Below are 15443 nucleotides of genomic sequence, written 5' to 3'. Positions count from 1 at the left end.
GTTTCCACGAAGAGGTACTAGCTGTTACACCTGGTAGAGACAGAGTTTCACTACAGCTCCAGGGGCGTAGGGAGGAGGGGTTCCGGAACCCCCCTGGAAATGTTTAAAAAGATGTGTGCACACCACGCCAAATCTGGTGTGGATTGGTTGCAACTTATTTCACTCATTTCCAAGTGTGCTCACCACACAAAACTGGTGTGATATAAACACATATTTTGTGTACCTTACACACAACTGCCATGTGATGCACACACGATATTGGTGTTTTCCCCTAGCTATTTTCGTGTTTTCGCAAATTTTAATGCCTTAAAGCAATACAAAACATACAATAAAATTAGTGAATGTTGGTACAACTTGTGATGTATGTACATGGTCTATCTTGCAGGAACAATGCAGAATCTAGATGAGGCAACACAAAACCGTCATTTTGAGATAAGGATGTGACCAATCAGACTTGTCTATTTAATGTCTTGAGTGAATACGTTGGTTCGAACAGCCATCAAATCTTCTTCTGTATTCACCAAACTTGGACACTTTAGATGATGTTAATGTCCCTGTATAAAAGGTGGTACTAATAAATAGTTTAACATGTGTAGACACTGTTCGTACCTCAAATACGAAATTTGCAGCTCATTCTAGGGCATGGTGTTACTTGAATCACATGTCTTCAACCTTTGGATAATTATTGGGAGTGAGACGCTTCACCAACTTGCGTAATGGAGCAGCCCTTAAATTTGTGCGGAGTAGTGTGTATCTGGCACAGGAGTTTGTAAAACAAGGAATAATGAATGGAATTAGCAAAATTATATTCCTAGTTATTTGTGACCAGATCTGTGAAAACCAGACATAGTATACATATTTATCATCTACTTAGCCAAGTGTATATATGCTGTGGTGAAGTTTCAACCTCATATGCAAAGTACTGTTGGAGTTACATCCCTTCAAAGTAGCAAAATCAGAAAGATCGATTTGTATACTAAGTATTGGGAAAATATACAAGCGCTTACTAAAATGATCATAACTTACGAACGCTACAACCTACAGTGCTGGAACCAAGATCATTTTATTCACCTTGAATAGGGGAATCCATTGCTGGGTGAGGTTTGTCTAGTGTCATTGTTCTTCTTTACAAACAAAGGTGAAATCGATGAAGAAAGATCGATCGCATGTGAACGCTTCGATGCGACGTACACAAATGTCCATATAACAACTGTCTTTTAATAATTGTTCTGTGAGTTATTATGCTCTACAACACTCACAAACTGGTGTATAGTAATTCTGTGATGAATGTGACACCAATAGTCAACAAGCTCATGAAATGCAACCTAGGCCAGGCTTCTACTTCGGCAGAGCTTACTAATTAGAAAACTTTCAGCAGCCAGGGTGCTTGCAATCAAAAGTGTCTGCACTGAAAATACAGACCGAAATATGTACAAACCTGGCAAAGCGAGACTATATAGATCAATTCCTGATCTCACACTAAAGATAACTCAAAGAAAATATCATCAGCTGGCGGCAAGTCGCTAGATCAAGACTGTCGTGCGGCCCAAGAAGCCGGTGCGCCACACCATGAGTATATTTACAGGAAGTAAACGCAATTTTTACACCTTTGTAGCGTGATTCCTTATCCTATTGAAACCAAAGTTGCTACAGAAATGCTGGCTAGGTAGGGGAGTCCACATACCAAATGTGAAAAAAATCGCTCCAGCCATTTCCGAGATACAAGCGGCCAAAGTTTGGTTTTTTTTTCTTCTTTTCGCACACTTTGCAAAATCCGCAATAAAACACGAATGCGTGCTTGGATCGGGCTGAAATTTGGTACACTTAAAGAGCTCATTAAGGCGAATCTCAGTACCAAGTTTGGTAGGAATCCGATGAACATTCACGGAGTTATGACCAATTATTTGCGTAAAATGAGGTCGAAGGTCTGTCACGCCCACAGGGTAAACTGCTTGAAGGAATGAGCTGAAAATTGTTATGTAGATGGAGTAACTATCGTAGGAGTGCCTTTTTGTGGTTTGAAAGGAATCCAGTTAAAGGCCATCGAGATATGCCACAAAACCCAACCTATGTCACAATTACATGATCGACATTTTATGAATAAAAAAACTATTAGTTTTCACGCCTACCAGGCAAACCGCTTAGAACAGTGAGCTGAAAATCAGTGTGTAGCTGGAATAATTATCATAGAAAGTCCTTGCAGTAGTACAGAAGAATCGGAGTACAAACCACTGAGCAGAGATGAGGAAGTTACATGGCAAAAGTAATATATTACATATTACTAGTTACTTTTTTACAGATGTAATTATATTACAGTTATATATTACTTAAAATACAATGTAACTTGACAATATTACATATTAAGTTACTTATTAATATTAAGTTATTTAAGTCAATATTACATAATTAACTCTTATTGCTTATTTACATTACTATGAAGAACTTGCACCATTACTAAAATTATTAATATGCATTGTAGTTTAAAATCACAAATATTGAATTCGAAGTACATACGTAAGCAACAGCAGTGTTAAAAAGCTAAATGACATTGGTTCTTGTTAGATAGTCCTGACTAAATAAGCTTCCAGCTTAAAGAAACTTGACAAAATGTTTGTTATATCTCATTAATAGGATTCTCTCGAATTTGCCATCTGTTAGTCTATTGCGCCTTGAGCTCAAAACAAGACTGCCTAGGCTGAAGAGCCTTTCAACAGGAGCACTTGATGGTATAGTTACATTGTATCTCAAAAACAGCTGTTTAATTTTTGGATATTTACTCAAGCAATCAAGACTTTTTGCATTCTTGAAGTACTCGACAGCCTCATTCTCAACGTCATCTTCTGTTTGTTCCTCATCATCAGTATCGAAGTTATAAAAATCCCTTTTCTTCTCATTGTGTTGTGTTGTATTCAAACCACTTGTATCATCTTCTTCAGTTACAGTGACACTTTCTAGGGCACGCAATTCATCTATCATCATTTGTTTGTATGCATCCTTCTTTTCTTGCAAATCAACCCACTTCACCTTAAACTTAGGTGATGCAAGTGCAGCAATTATGGCTTCTTTGCAATCAAAGACGTGACTAAACCTTCTCTTAATCGAGCTCTCAATGGCATACACAAGCCTTGTTGCTGCTGGTGATAAATTTGGTATTTCAGCTTTTGTTTTTTTGACAATTGTTGAAGTGTTGGAAGCAAAGTGCCATAATAACAACGGTCCTCTCCTTGAAGGATGTCTAATCCTCTTGAAAGTGACTCAAGAACAACACAATACTCCTTCAAAAATACCAGCTGCTTCTCTGTAAAACTTCAAAGACTAATGCTAGTGCATAGCTCATTCAGGGTTGCAGATGGGTTTTCAATCACTCTAGAAACAGCATCGTACTGCGAGTTCCAACGCGTTGGTGACGGAACCAATAATTTTTTCTTCAATTTATCTCTCATCTTGTCTGCAGCCGGTGTTGATCTCCTCGTCTTGTTCCACAGTGCTGTGCACTTTCCAAAGGAACTTCTATAGAGACTTTTTGACAAGGTACATGATAGCAAGTGCTTTTCAACATCAGTACTAGCTACCAAATTCAAAGTGTGGGATGCACATCGCTGGTGTGGAGGAAGCTCGTATTCAACCTGTGTCAGATCATCATCCTCTTGATCAGGTATCATTACATCACAAGTCTGTAAAGGTTACATCGTCATCTAGCACTACACCATCATCATCTGTAATTGAATGTTCACCAGTGTTGTCAAGGTCAGTTTCCTGCACAGAAAAAGTGTTGAAGGCTTTCACAAAATTCGACCCATTATCGGTCACTGTAGCACTGATCTTACCATGCAACCCAAAGCTTCTGTGGACTTCTTCAATCTTTGCTGCCAGGATATCGTAAGTGTGACGCCCAGTAATACAAATACAAGCGATGGCTGCCTTCTGCCTTTTTAAAGGATTTTCATTGATCCAATGGACGGTCACACCTAGATAACTTCTATGGTGTGCAGTCCAGACATCAGCCGTAGTGGAAACTTTCTCTACTGTGCCCAAAGTTTCCTTGATCAGTCTCATCATTGCATCATATTCCTGTTCTATGTATGAAGATAGCGTCTTCCTGTCAGGTAATTGTACAGGGCAAGGTGAGAGCTCGTTGATCAACTTTTTGAAAGCAGGGGACTCTACTGTTGTCAGAGGTAGCATATCATCAATGATATATTCCATTACTAACTTCCTAACTTCTGATGATACACCTCTTTTGTCCAGTGTTGCCTGTCTTTTAGCCTCACTACCTCCATCGTCCTCTACAGATCTCTTACACTTCACAGTCTCTGGTAAGATGCCAACCAGATTCACAGTTTTATGAACAAAATCCAAGTGTTTCTTAAAATTTGAAGTTGTATTCCTGGCACAGGAGAGAGGTTTGGCACTGGCTGAACAAAGAGTACAACAAGCTCTTATGTTTTTATCACCTTCCTCTACTACTTCGAAGTAGTGGCTATACTTCCAATGATACAATGTAGCTTCCTTTTCCACTAATAAAATTTTGGCGACTCTGTGGTTTCCAGGGATCATGGCTAGAGACCGTTTTTATACTATACTAAGATAGTTACATTTGGCAGATTCTGCATTGCAAAAGCAGAAAGGCGAAAGTGGATACGACCCGTTATTCAAAGTACGATTTTTAATTGATCATTTGTCTGCTGTGTATCCTCAGTATTACTATCCATCATGCTATCTAAGTATTGAGTGGGAACAAGGTGCCATATTTCTTTTTTGCAATATTTACTAAAGAAACCGACTAAATTTGGCATAAAGGTGTGGGTTAATGCTGAGGCAAAGACAGGCTATGTTCTGAATTTTCAGGTATACACTGGTAGTGACAGCAAAACAAAAGAAAAGGGCTTGAGTCATCGAGTTGTAATGGACTTAATGCGGCTGTACTTTTTTCTATTCGTGGACAATTTTTACACCAGTGTCGAACTGCTGGGAGATTTACTTGATAAGGGCACATATTGTGTTGGTACAGCACGTTCTAACAGAAAGCATTTTCCAATAGACATTATCCCAGACAATAGCACATCGATAGGAACTTTCCGGTTTGCGGTCAGAACACGTTGTGAAGCTGCTACTACTACAATGGAAGCAAATGAGTCTGCTGCTGTGTCTTCTACCGTTTGTCCTGTTACTGCTCCTCTGGAGCTTGTCAGTGATCCATTTGCTGCAGAATCACGTGAAGGTACTGCAGAAGTGTCTGCAAATCAAGATGGCAGTCAAGGTAATAATGTTCAAGGTCAAGGTAAATGTGACGATAAGATAGTTGCACTATGGTGGCGGGATCGTCGAGATGTTTTGGCATTGACTACAATGCACAACACCTCGGCCTCTATGGTTATGAAACGCCCAGTTATAAGGGATTATCAATAAAACACGATCACATTAACCATTCTGATCGCATACTACACTAGATGGCTTTTGGAAAAAGTCCATTCCATAGCAACTAATTAATCACTGAAGATAAATAGTGCAATATTGTGCACATGCAAGTTCTTAGCATTAAAACTCTCTAAAGAGTGACTTACTTGTTGCTGAACATTGCATAAAGTAACTTGTTTGTAGCTGATCTAGATGAACTCTCTACTAGGTAGCTTTTTTTGTAGCTGAACCCTTTACGCAGTGACTTGTTTGTAGCTGAATTCTCTACAGAGTGACTTGTTGTAGCTGAACTCTCTACAAGGTGACTTGTTTACAGTTGAATTCTATTCAGTGTGACTTATAATGTTCTGAATCTCTACAGCAACATATTTGTAGCTGAACTCTCGAATCTCTACAGGATGACTTGCTTGTAGCTGAATTGTCTATAAGATTAACTGATTGTAGCTGAACTCCCTACAGAATAACTTCAGTTACTTAGGCAACCAAGCACTCCGTTACAAGTAACGCTCCGTTACTTGTAAATTACAAGCAACGCTTCATGACACACGTAACGCTTCATTACAAGTTAATTTGTAGCGATGCGTTAGCTACTCGTGCAAGTAACGCTTCGTTACTTTTCATTGCTAGCTGCAGTAACTTACATGTTTAAAGGGTAGTAGCTAACAATCCATCTGCATTGAATGCTCCTTTGCACCAGTTTACGGGCTCTGCTTATGTCAGAAATCTAGACAGACCACGCATGTCCTATATACCACGTGACTGTATTGGCTATACTATTTAATGCGCACTATGTGTCTGAACCAGTAATCCTTTATTTGTGGTAGTCGTAGCGTCCCCATGGCAATGTTGATCCCAATGAAAGCCATAAGTTCCTGATTACAGAGTTCAAGTGTTTTCCCTTTCTGCGAAGCAAAAGGTTTGGTCTGTTCCACAATGCAGCCGAGTATCGCTGTTGTAAAAAATAACTGAAATATTTCTGATGGTGTTTTAGCTGAACTTGTCCAGGGTGAAGTTCCTTGAAAATGAACAAATTCAGGTAATTCTTTTGCTTTAGGCTGGTTATCAACAGAAGTCATGACAGGTTCCATGGTCCATTTGATATAGTTGTCCCCACCCTCTTTTCTGTATCATAAAAAAATGCAATACACTTATAGGTATCAACAAAAATCAATCACAATTACTATCCCCTACTTACATTACAACTACACAAGAGGTAGTCATGGTTTGTGAAATTCTATAATTCTAAGAACAATCCAACAATGTTTCTGTGCTATTTAGTGACCCAATGACAATGTGGGCAAGCACTACACACAAACTTAATTACTAAGACCGCAACTGTAGTCAGTTCATTCTAAAAAATTTTCTGGTTAAAGAAGTCAAGTGACAAAGTGGTAACCAAACTGCTAATTAGTGCATGGTAGGATCGACATGTAGGCTCCCTCTCAAGTTTAATAGTCGTACGAACTAGAACAGTGCCAGAAACAGTGCCTTTAAGCTACGGCGGCTTTGTTGTGTGCCTATTGTTCATGTTTTGTAAGTGTTTGATAAGGTTAGGTAATCCTAAGGTTGCAGCACATGTTGCTGCAGACCTTCAGTGCTGGTCACTGAAAAGCATTAATACAATAAATACTTTAGGATTAAGGAAGAAAATCCATCCCTCCTGGAGGAGACTGAGTGTGGCCCCGACTAGACATTGGGTGACCTGCAGTTCGATTCCTGGGGTTGGAGGGATTTTTTCCTTACTTTGGCCCCTTTTCTGTTACACCTTTTCAGCTATAAGCCACTAAGTCTAAGTCCTTGAAATTAGGTTAGGTAATCCTAAGGCTGCAGCACATGTTGCTGCAGACCTTCAGTGCTGGTCACTCTAAAGCATTAATACAACACAATAATACAATAAGCACTCAAGTGCTGGCAGTAAAACATGCAGCACCACTGGGGCTTCAAGTTTAGTGTGCATCAGAGCCTCAAAACAACAAAGGAATGCATAAATTTTTAAATATTTTGTAGTGGTATAGAATGAAATTTCTGGGAAATGTTTGTCTGTGATATTTGATGGCACTTCAAGACTGGGTGAGGTTTTTGTACTAGTCATTCGTTATGTGGTCTGTTTGCCAAAGGCTAATAAAAGTTCACATGTTAGCCAAAAGTCTAAGCGGGGAAGAAATTGCAAGGGAGGTCATAAACTCGTTGTCACTTGAGTTTGGTGTAGGGTCTAAGCATGTTTTAGCTGTAATGCATGATTGTGCTTCCACTAATGTAGTGGCCATGCATATACTGAAAGTTATATACCCTTTTGCTCAAAGAATTGGGTGTTTTTCACATACGCTAGATCAAGTAGGAAAGAGGTTCAATACACCTACACTTAATGAGTTTGTGACATACTGGATCAGTTTGTTTTCTCATAGCCCAAAAGCCAGATTGTTACGGAGCCAAAAAACAGGCCGAACTGTTCAAGGTTACTCTGCTACTCGTGGGTACTGATGAAACCCAGAATGCAACGGAATGGAACGGAATCAATCGGGACGCGTGCCAAGTTTAAAATTGTTTTAAACAGATTGTGTACTGTTTCCAAATGTCACACAATAACTAGAATTGTGCTAGAATTAGTTTGTTTCTGTTTATAGGCATGTCAGTAATCGTTCGCTCTAAAGTTCTATTGAATTCCCACTACGTGGCAAGGTGTGTGTAAATAAAATCCATCCAGTTTAGTTTAATCCTGATGTAAGTACTTCTTTACTATTCCAAAAGGTAAACTACTGTAGTATTTTCATGTTGTAACAGTATTCAAGCCTTTTTAGTACAAGTGTCGCTGGTTTTATAAAGCAACTATAATTCTACCATTATATTGGCAGCGATTTACGAGAGTTAGCAAACTGCAGTATGTTATATTAACAGTGCTTACAAAAAATTGGTTAACAGCTTAGCGAAATGATCGCTGTTCAGCTTAGATGATTGTACAATGCATTCTTGCAGTGGGCATTAAATAGAGCTGTTGAGCAAATGACTTCTAGCATGTCTATAGCAGAAACAAACTAATTCTAGCACAATTCTAATTATTGTGTGAAAGTTGGAAACAGTGCGCAATCTGTTCAAAACGATTTTTAATTTGGCGCACGCCCCTATCGGTTCCATTCCATTCCGGCTTTCATCACTACCCCCTTCTCGTTGGTGGAGTAAGTGGGAAGTTCTCAATCAGTTGTTTGAACTCCTTGGAGATGTCCAATCTTTCTTAAATCATGAAGAATTTTCAAGCAGCACTAGGGAAAAGCTAGCAGGGTATTTTTCTGACCATCAAAAATTAAATACTTTGAAGGTTGAATTGGCTGCCATAGTTAATGCTGGAAAGCCTTTTGTGCAAGCAACGTATAAATTAGAAGGAGATGGTCCACTAGTTTTTCAATGTTATGAAATCATAAGTGCTTTAAGCACATCAGTGGTGATGGAAAGCTACCCAAATGTTAACGCTATAACTAAAAGAATTGCAAAAGGTCAAACAGATGTGCAGTTGAAATGGATGAGACATGCCAGATTGTGCATTCAACCAGCTTTGAATTACTATCAAGAGCATTTGTGAGCTAGTATAATGAGTGTCCCATTGAAGGCTTTCAAAGTTGCTAGGTTGTTTGATCCACACTTTATCAGCAAAGCAAAACCAGAATCCATCCCACTTACATCTTTGTCAACGATTTCATTTATTACAGAGCCTGTGCTGTCAAATGTCAAGCAAGAATTTCCTCCATATGTAGCAGCTGTTGAGGATATTTCTTCTGATTTAGATGTTGTGCTCTTTTGGAACAATAACATTCCAAACTGGAAAGAGGTCGCTGCCAAGTTATTGCTTCTACAACCATCTTCTGCAGCAGCTGAACAACTGAATTCTTTGAAGATTATCTTGAAGCTTCACTTATTATACAGTATAACAGTGAATAATTTGTATGCTTAAAACACTATACAGTATGCACATTCATTGTACATAGCTGCATTTACTATTATAATTATACCGTATTTCCTTGTAAACTTTTTTACAAGTTGTATAGTCACTAGGCAGCTCAGTTTCCTGTAATGACAATACAGTACATAATGATACATTATTCATTCAAATATTGTAACACAGTTCAATTATAAATGAATAATAAAAGAATAGTTGGTGGTGACTATATGGGAATTAAAAAAGAATATTTGGGAAAATTTAAACAAATTTGGGAAGGAATAATAGGCAAGTTTTTGAGCATAATAAACTCATCTCTACTTAAAAAAGTGTGCGGCCCTCAAAAAGGCTATGGTGAAAAAAGATGTGAAATCCAAGGTGGCGGCCAAGAAATGGCTGTGATGGTAGGTTAATGGTAAAAATTTTAATAACAACAATTCAGGTGAATTTGGTGCCACTTGGTCTTGGCACCTGAATTGTCGTTATTAAAATTTTTACCATTAACCTACTATCACAGCCATTTCTTGACCGCCACCTAGGATTTCACATCTTTCTTCACCATAGCCTTTTTGAGGGCTGCACGCTTTTTTTACAGCTTGGCTGTTTTGGATTAGATTTCACTTTTTGTATTTGTATACCGTATATGACCGTATAAAAGCCCGGGCGTTTATTTCCTATAAATCATTTTTGACCTGGCGTTTAAACGAGACCGGCGTTAATTTGGACCCCGGCATTTATTTCTTACTAGCCACTCGTTGAGAATGACAGGTGTCAGTACAAGTACCTACGAAATACGAAATCCATAGCCCATCACGTACATAAACCCATTTGGACTCCTCTGCTGGGTGAAACATTGGAAGTCGGGTGGCCGGAAAGATGACAACGACAACGATAAATATGCTATGGCCATCACCAGAAGAGAAGGCATAGTCGAACAAGACAAGACATCATAAGACTGGTGACGAGACATCACTGTATAGTTAGCAGCTGACACGAGTTTAGAACCCCTTTCAGTACATATCATTAGCACCCCGGCATTTAAATGAGCCCCGGCGTTTATTGTGACAGCCTCCTAGTTGTACCCGGCGTATATTTGAGCCCCTGCGTGTATTTGAGCCCGGCTTTAATACGGTCATATACGGTACCCCAAACCGGCCTATGGCCGGCTTTGGGCCTTTTTCAACCTATCTTTTTTTCTTTACCACAGGAAGAAGAAAAGATGAAGCAGATGTTAAATACTTTAAATATTTCTGAATTTATCAGTAAATGTACAAATTATATATATACTACATATATTTATTACAGAACTCTCTGCATGGTGGTTTCTTTGTAACGTAACACTTTACAAGGTGACTTCTTCTAGCTGATCTCTCTACAGGGTGAATTGTTTGCAGTAGAACTATCTACAAGGTAACTCTTCTTCAAGCTGATCTCTCTACAGGGTGATTTGTTTGTAGCTGAACTATCTACAAGGTAACTTCTTCTAGCTGATCTCTCTACAGGGTGATTTGTTTGTAGCTGAATTCTGTACAGGTGATTTGTTTGCAGCTGAGCTCTGCACAGAAGGATTTCTTTGTAGCTGAACTCTATACAAGGTAACTTCTTCTAGCTGATCTTTTTACAGGACGATTTGTTTGTAGCTGAATTTTCTACAGGGTGACTTGTTTGCAGCTGAACTCTCTACATGTTGGTTTCTTTGTAGCCGAAATCTCTACAAGTTGAATTCTTCTAGCTGATCTTTCTACAGGTTGATTTGTTTGTAGCTGAATTTTCTACAGGGTGACTGTTTGCAGCTGAACTCTCTACATGGTGGTTTCTTTGTAGCTGAAATCTCTACAAGGTGAATTCTTCTAGCTGATCTTTCTACAGGGTGATTTGTTTCTAGCTGATCGATCTACAGAGTGATTTGCTTGTAGTTGAACTCCTTACATTGTGTCTAGTTTCTATCTGATCTCTCTACAGGGTGATTTGTTTGTAGCTGATCTCTCTACAAGTTGATTTGTATGTAGCTGATCTCTCTGCAGGTTGATGTGTTTGTAGCCGATCTCTCTACAGGGTAATTTGTTTGTAGCTGAACTCTCTTCACAGTGACTTGTGTGTAGCTGAATTCTCTAGAGAGTGACTTAATTGTAGGTGAAGTCTCTACAGGGTGCATGACTTGTTTATAGCTGAACTCTCTTCAGTGTGACTTGTAATGTTCTGAATCTCTACAGTGATATATTTGTAGCTTAACTCTCCACAGGGTGACTTGCTTCTTGCTGAACTGTCTATAAGATTAACTGTTTGCAGCTGAACTCCCTACAGAATAACTTGCAATGTAATAGAATTCTATAATGCAGTAAATAAATTAGCTGAATGCTCTATTAGGGTGAGTGTTCTATTAGAGTATCTCGATCTCGCATTTGCTACACGGAGTTTAATTTCGAATCATAACTCAGTGGTTTGTAATCCAATTCTTCTACACTACTGCAAGGACTTTCTATGAAGATTATTCCAGGTATACACCGATTTTCAGCTCATTGCTCTAAGCGGTTTGCTTAGTAGGCGTAAACACTAATACTTTTGTATTCATAAAAATCGATCGCGTAATTCTGACAAAAGTTGGGTTTTGTGTCGTATCTCCGTGGTCTTTATCTCGATTCCTTTCAAACCATCAACAAACACTCCTACTATGGTTACTCCATCTACATAGCAATTTTCAACTCATTCTATGAAGCGGTTTACCCTGTAGACGTGACAACAAATTGATCTTGTTTTACGCGAATAATCAGTCATAACTCCCGAACCATTCATCGGATATGCACCAAATTTGATGCTAGGATTCGCCTTTGAACTCCCTTTCTGTGTGCCAAATTTCAAGGCGATCGGAGCACACATTTGCGTTTTATAGCAATTTTTGCAAGTATGCGAAAACACGAAGAAAAAAAATTGAAACTTTGGCAGCTCATATCTCGGAAATGGCTGTTGAGCGATTTCCTTCAAATTTGGAATGTAGACTCCCCTGGCTGGCGGGCAACTCTGTAGCAAATTTGGTTCCAATCAGATAAGAGATCACCGAGATACAAAGGTGTGAAAATGACGTTTTCTTTCTTCCTGTCAATATACTCACGGTGTGGCGCGCCGGCTTCTTGGGCCGTACGACACACTACCGTGTGTCTTGATAGTAAAACTCTTAAGTGCTTCTGGTCTCAATCATTTGTAAACCTTAAAATGATAAGCAATTCTGTAGAGTGGTACTGTACAGCTCTTACTAGTCAAAATATTTATCCAAAGAAAACCTACTAATAGCTACACAGTCACATGGAGCACTGATTGAGACAACTGTACAATGTTGTGCATGTTTCTGTGTTGTAACAGAAAGTCAATTGAGTGTACATAACGAATGTTGTAATAGAGCATGTTATATGGTTCCTACCACCATACCCAATTTCATGGCACTGGTTGTTTTAGCTATTCACAGCAATTACAGACTCTAGATAAGCTACATAATGTCATAGCTGACTCCATTGCTGGATAAGTACAACCATCCCTCTAGCAATATGTTGCAACATACACTGTTGTGCTGGACTGTCATGTTGTTAATGGAAGTGTACCGATATCCGATATTGATGCACCAAAAGAAGCCGATAACCGATAGCTGATCCGATATTTGCATTATAGTTTTAAACAAGCAAAAGTGCACATTTCTTACAACATGTGCATGTACTCTGCCTGTGGTGGTATATAGCTTGGGTTTCTATTGTGCAATCCAGACAATTAGGCACCCACAAACATTTTGCTATTTTTGAGACTCTAATACTCCATTTTTTGTTAAAATAGCAATCACTTCTGTTGAGTAAACCAATACAAAAAGCATACTACTTCAACATCTGCATAAAAGCATACTACTTCAACATCTCCATGTGCACACCCTGGCAATAGGGTATAAGCACACATCATGTCAAAGTGATGGAAAGTTGTCCTTTTCAATTACTGCAGTTATATTGCGTCCTTCCTCCAAACTCCTTCTGCTGTCTTAGCCATCAAAGAGGTAATGATTGCTAATTTTTTTACTGGTATTCTCAGCTGCACGCCTGTTCATCTAACAATTCAGTGTTGCAGTACTTTAAACCATGGTGTGGGCTACTTGGCTTTCTCCATTTAGTGTGTAGTCCAGAAGTATGACCACGCAGTTGGCAGATGCTATACAGGAGAGCATTTATGTGACCTTACCTGCTACCATGCCATATCTCATTAACACACAGCAAAAATTACCACATTTCCTGGGGTTATATCGGTACAGGAAATGTCATGAAAGTTTTCTGTTGAAATTTCCTGGGTATTTCCTTTAATAGTATATATCACCTATACAGGTAATATCCTGTTATGGCATGTATGTATTTCACCTTTGCTATAGCAGCTCACTTTTGGGTACTTTGGAATCATCACTTCTGGTGTTATTGGTATAGATTTCAAATTTCCTGGGCATTTCCTGTAGAGCATATCACCAAGAGTTAATAATATAGAGAGGAGAGTGTCTAACGCTGTATAGTCCTGTAACAGATGATTGCACAGAAATTAAATGGCTTCTTTTCCGCGTAACGACAGACTGGCTAGTATATTTTCGCATTTAACCACAAAGGCTATCCCAGACACAAGGGCATGCGTTCAATTCGATGTTCAAGTTCACCACCAAGAGCATCGCTCTGTTGCATAAAGAAGTGTGGCTGTTAACCTCGAAGATAACTCTGGGAGAGAGCGTCTGAGAAACCAATAAACACTGAACCAAAGGCGGAGTATCGCTTCGAATTTTCACTGCGTCGCCATGTTACCCTACCTTTGAGCATTCTTCAATTGAAGGAACACTGTTCCCTGTACATACAGCTCAGTCTTTAGTTCAGTCTTCGAATATTCTCGAGGATTCATCACGGTGCGGCTAAACTAATTGCGGTAAGGAAACGAACAAATACTAGAAGCCTGCACGTTACACAGAAAGGAAGCCGTTTAACTTCTGCGCAATCATCTATTACAGGCCTATACAGCGTTAGACACTCTCCTCTCTTATTATTAACTCTTGATATCTCCTATTCAGGTAATTTCCTGTTATGCAGGATTGATAGCATGTATATTTTAGGTCCTTCAAAATCATCACTTCTGGTGTTATTGTGCTATGTTTAGCTTCAGAGAATCTTTATTTGCAGTGGAACCTATCAACAGTGTTGGGAAAGTTACTTTGTAAAAGTAACTAGTTACATATTACATATTACTTGCAACTGAACTATTTAGTTACAGTTACATATTACCCATAAAATAAAGTAACTGTAATAATATTACATATTATATTACTTTGTGTCCACAGCCTTAAGCTGTCACGTGTGAAACTACCATCTTATCACGTGACATGATTGCGCTGTTGGACAATATGCAAATTTTGGTTATAAGTAAGAAGCTGGTGAATAAGCTTCATTCAGTAGGCCTCGTTACTTCGCTGTGGCTAGGCATTACTCAGAGGATAACTAACAAGATTAGTAACTTCGTTACTTGTAGTAATAATATTATGTAATATTAGACTCGTTACAGTAACTATATTACTTAGGTAACGCATTACATTTGTAAGCAAAGTAGCTTGCGTTATATTACCTGTTTTTATAGCGTATTTCGTTATATTACTTAGTTACCACAAAAGTAATATTATTACGTAACGCGTTACATAAGTAGCGCGTCACTCCCAACACTGCCTATCAATTAGTGCTGGGCGATACAATGTGCATATCGATATTGCTATTATTTGAGTTGGACTATCGTTCGCGATATTGACACACTTCAGTATCGATAGTAGTAATAAACAAAGTTTTACTATCAAACTGTTTACTTGTTAACAACGATGTTTTACAATAACAATAATCATCATCATCGATTTAATGCTTGCATTAGCATACCTGAATCAAGGATTGCTTTCGATTACAGGCCACTTCTATCTAATAAAACGCATGCGCAAAACAAATAACATCATGGTGGATAACGAGGATGTTATCGAGTTAAGCGATGGTGAAGAATCTAGTGAAGAAGAAGAACTAAACAGAGAATCCAGAGAACATGGTTCAAGAGACAGGGAAAA

At 38.7% G+C, this 15443-nt stretch overlaps 1 protein-coding gene across 1 annotated transcript; it reads right to left on the bottom strand.

Moving 5' to 3' along the window:
* Positions 1-3666: 3666 nt before the first annotated feature.
* LOC136245946 (uncharacterized) lies at positions 3667-4557 on the bottom strand. The gene has a single exon (XM_066037400.1). It carries the CDS (start codon positions 4555-4557, stop codon positions 3667-3669), a length of 891 nt encoding a protein of 296 aa, XP_065893472.1.
* Positions 4558-15443: the final 10886 nt, after the last annotated feature.

This window comes from Dysidea avara, chromosome 15 (genome assembly GCF_963678975.1).
Source record: "Dysidea avara chromosome 15, odDysAvar1.4, whole genome shotgun sequence".
NCBI lineage: Eukaryota > Metazoa > Porifera > Demospongiae > Dictyoceratida > Dysideidae > Dysidea > Dysidea avara.
This window is presented reverse-complemented; position numbering and strand designations above follow the sequence as displayed.

What these genes read in the sequence shown, in the direction of transcription:
- LOC136245946 (XM_066037400.1), bottom strand. Translation starts at nt 4,557, where the DNA reads ATGATCCCTGGAAACCACAGAGTCGCCAAAATTTTATTAGTGGAAAAG.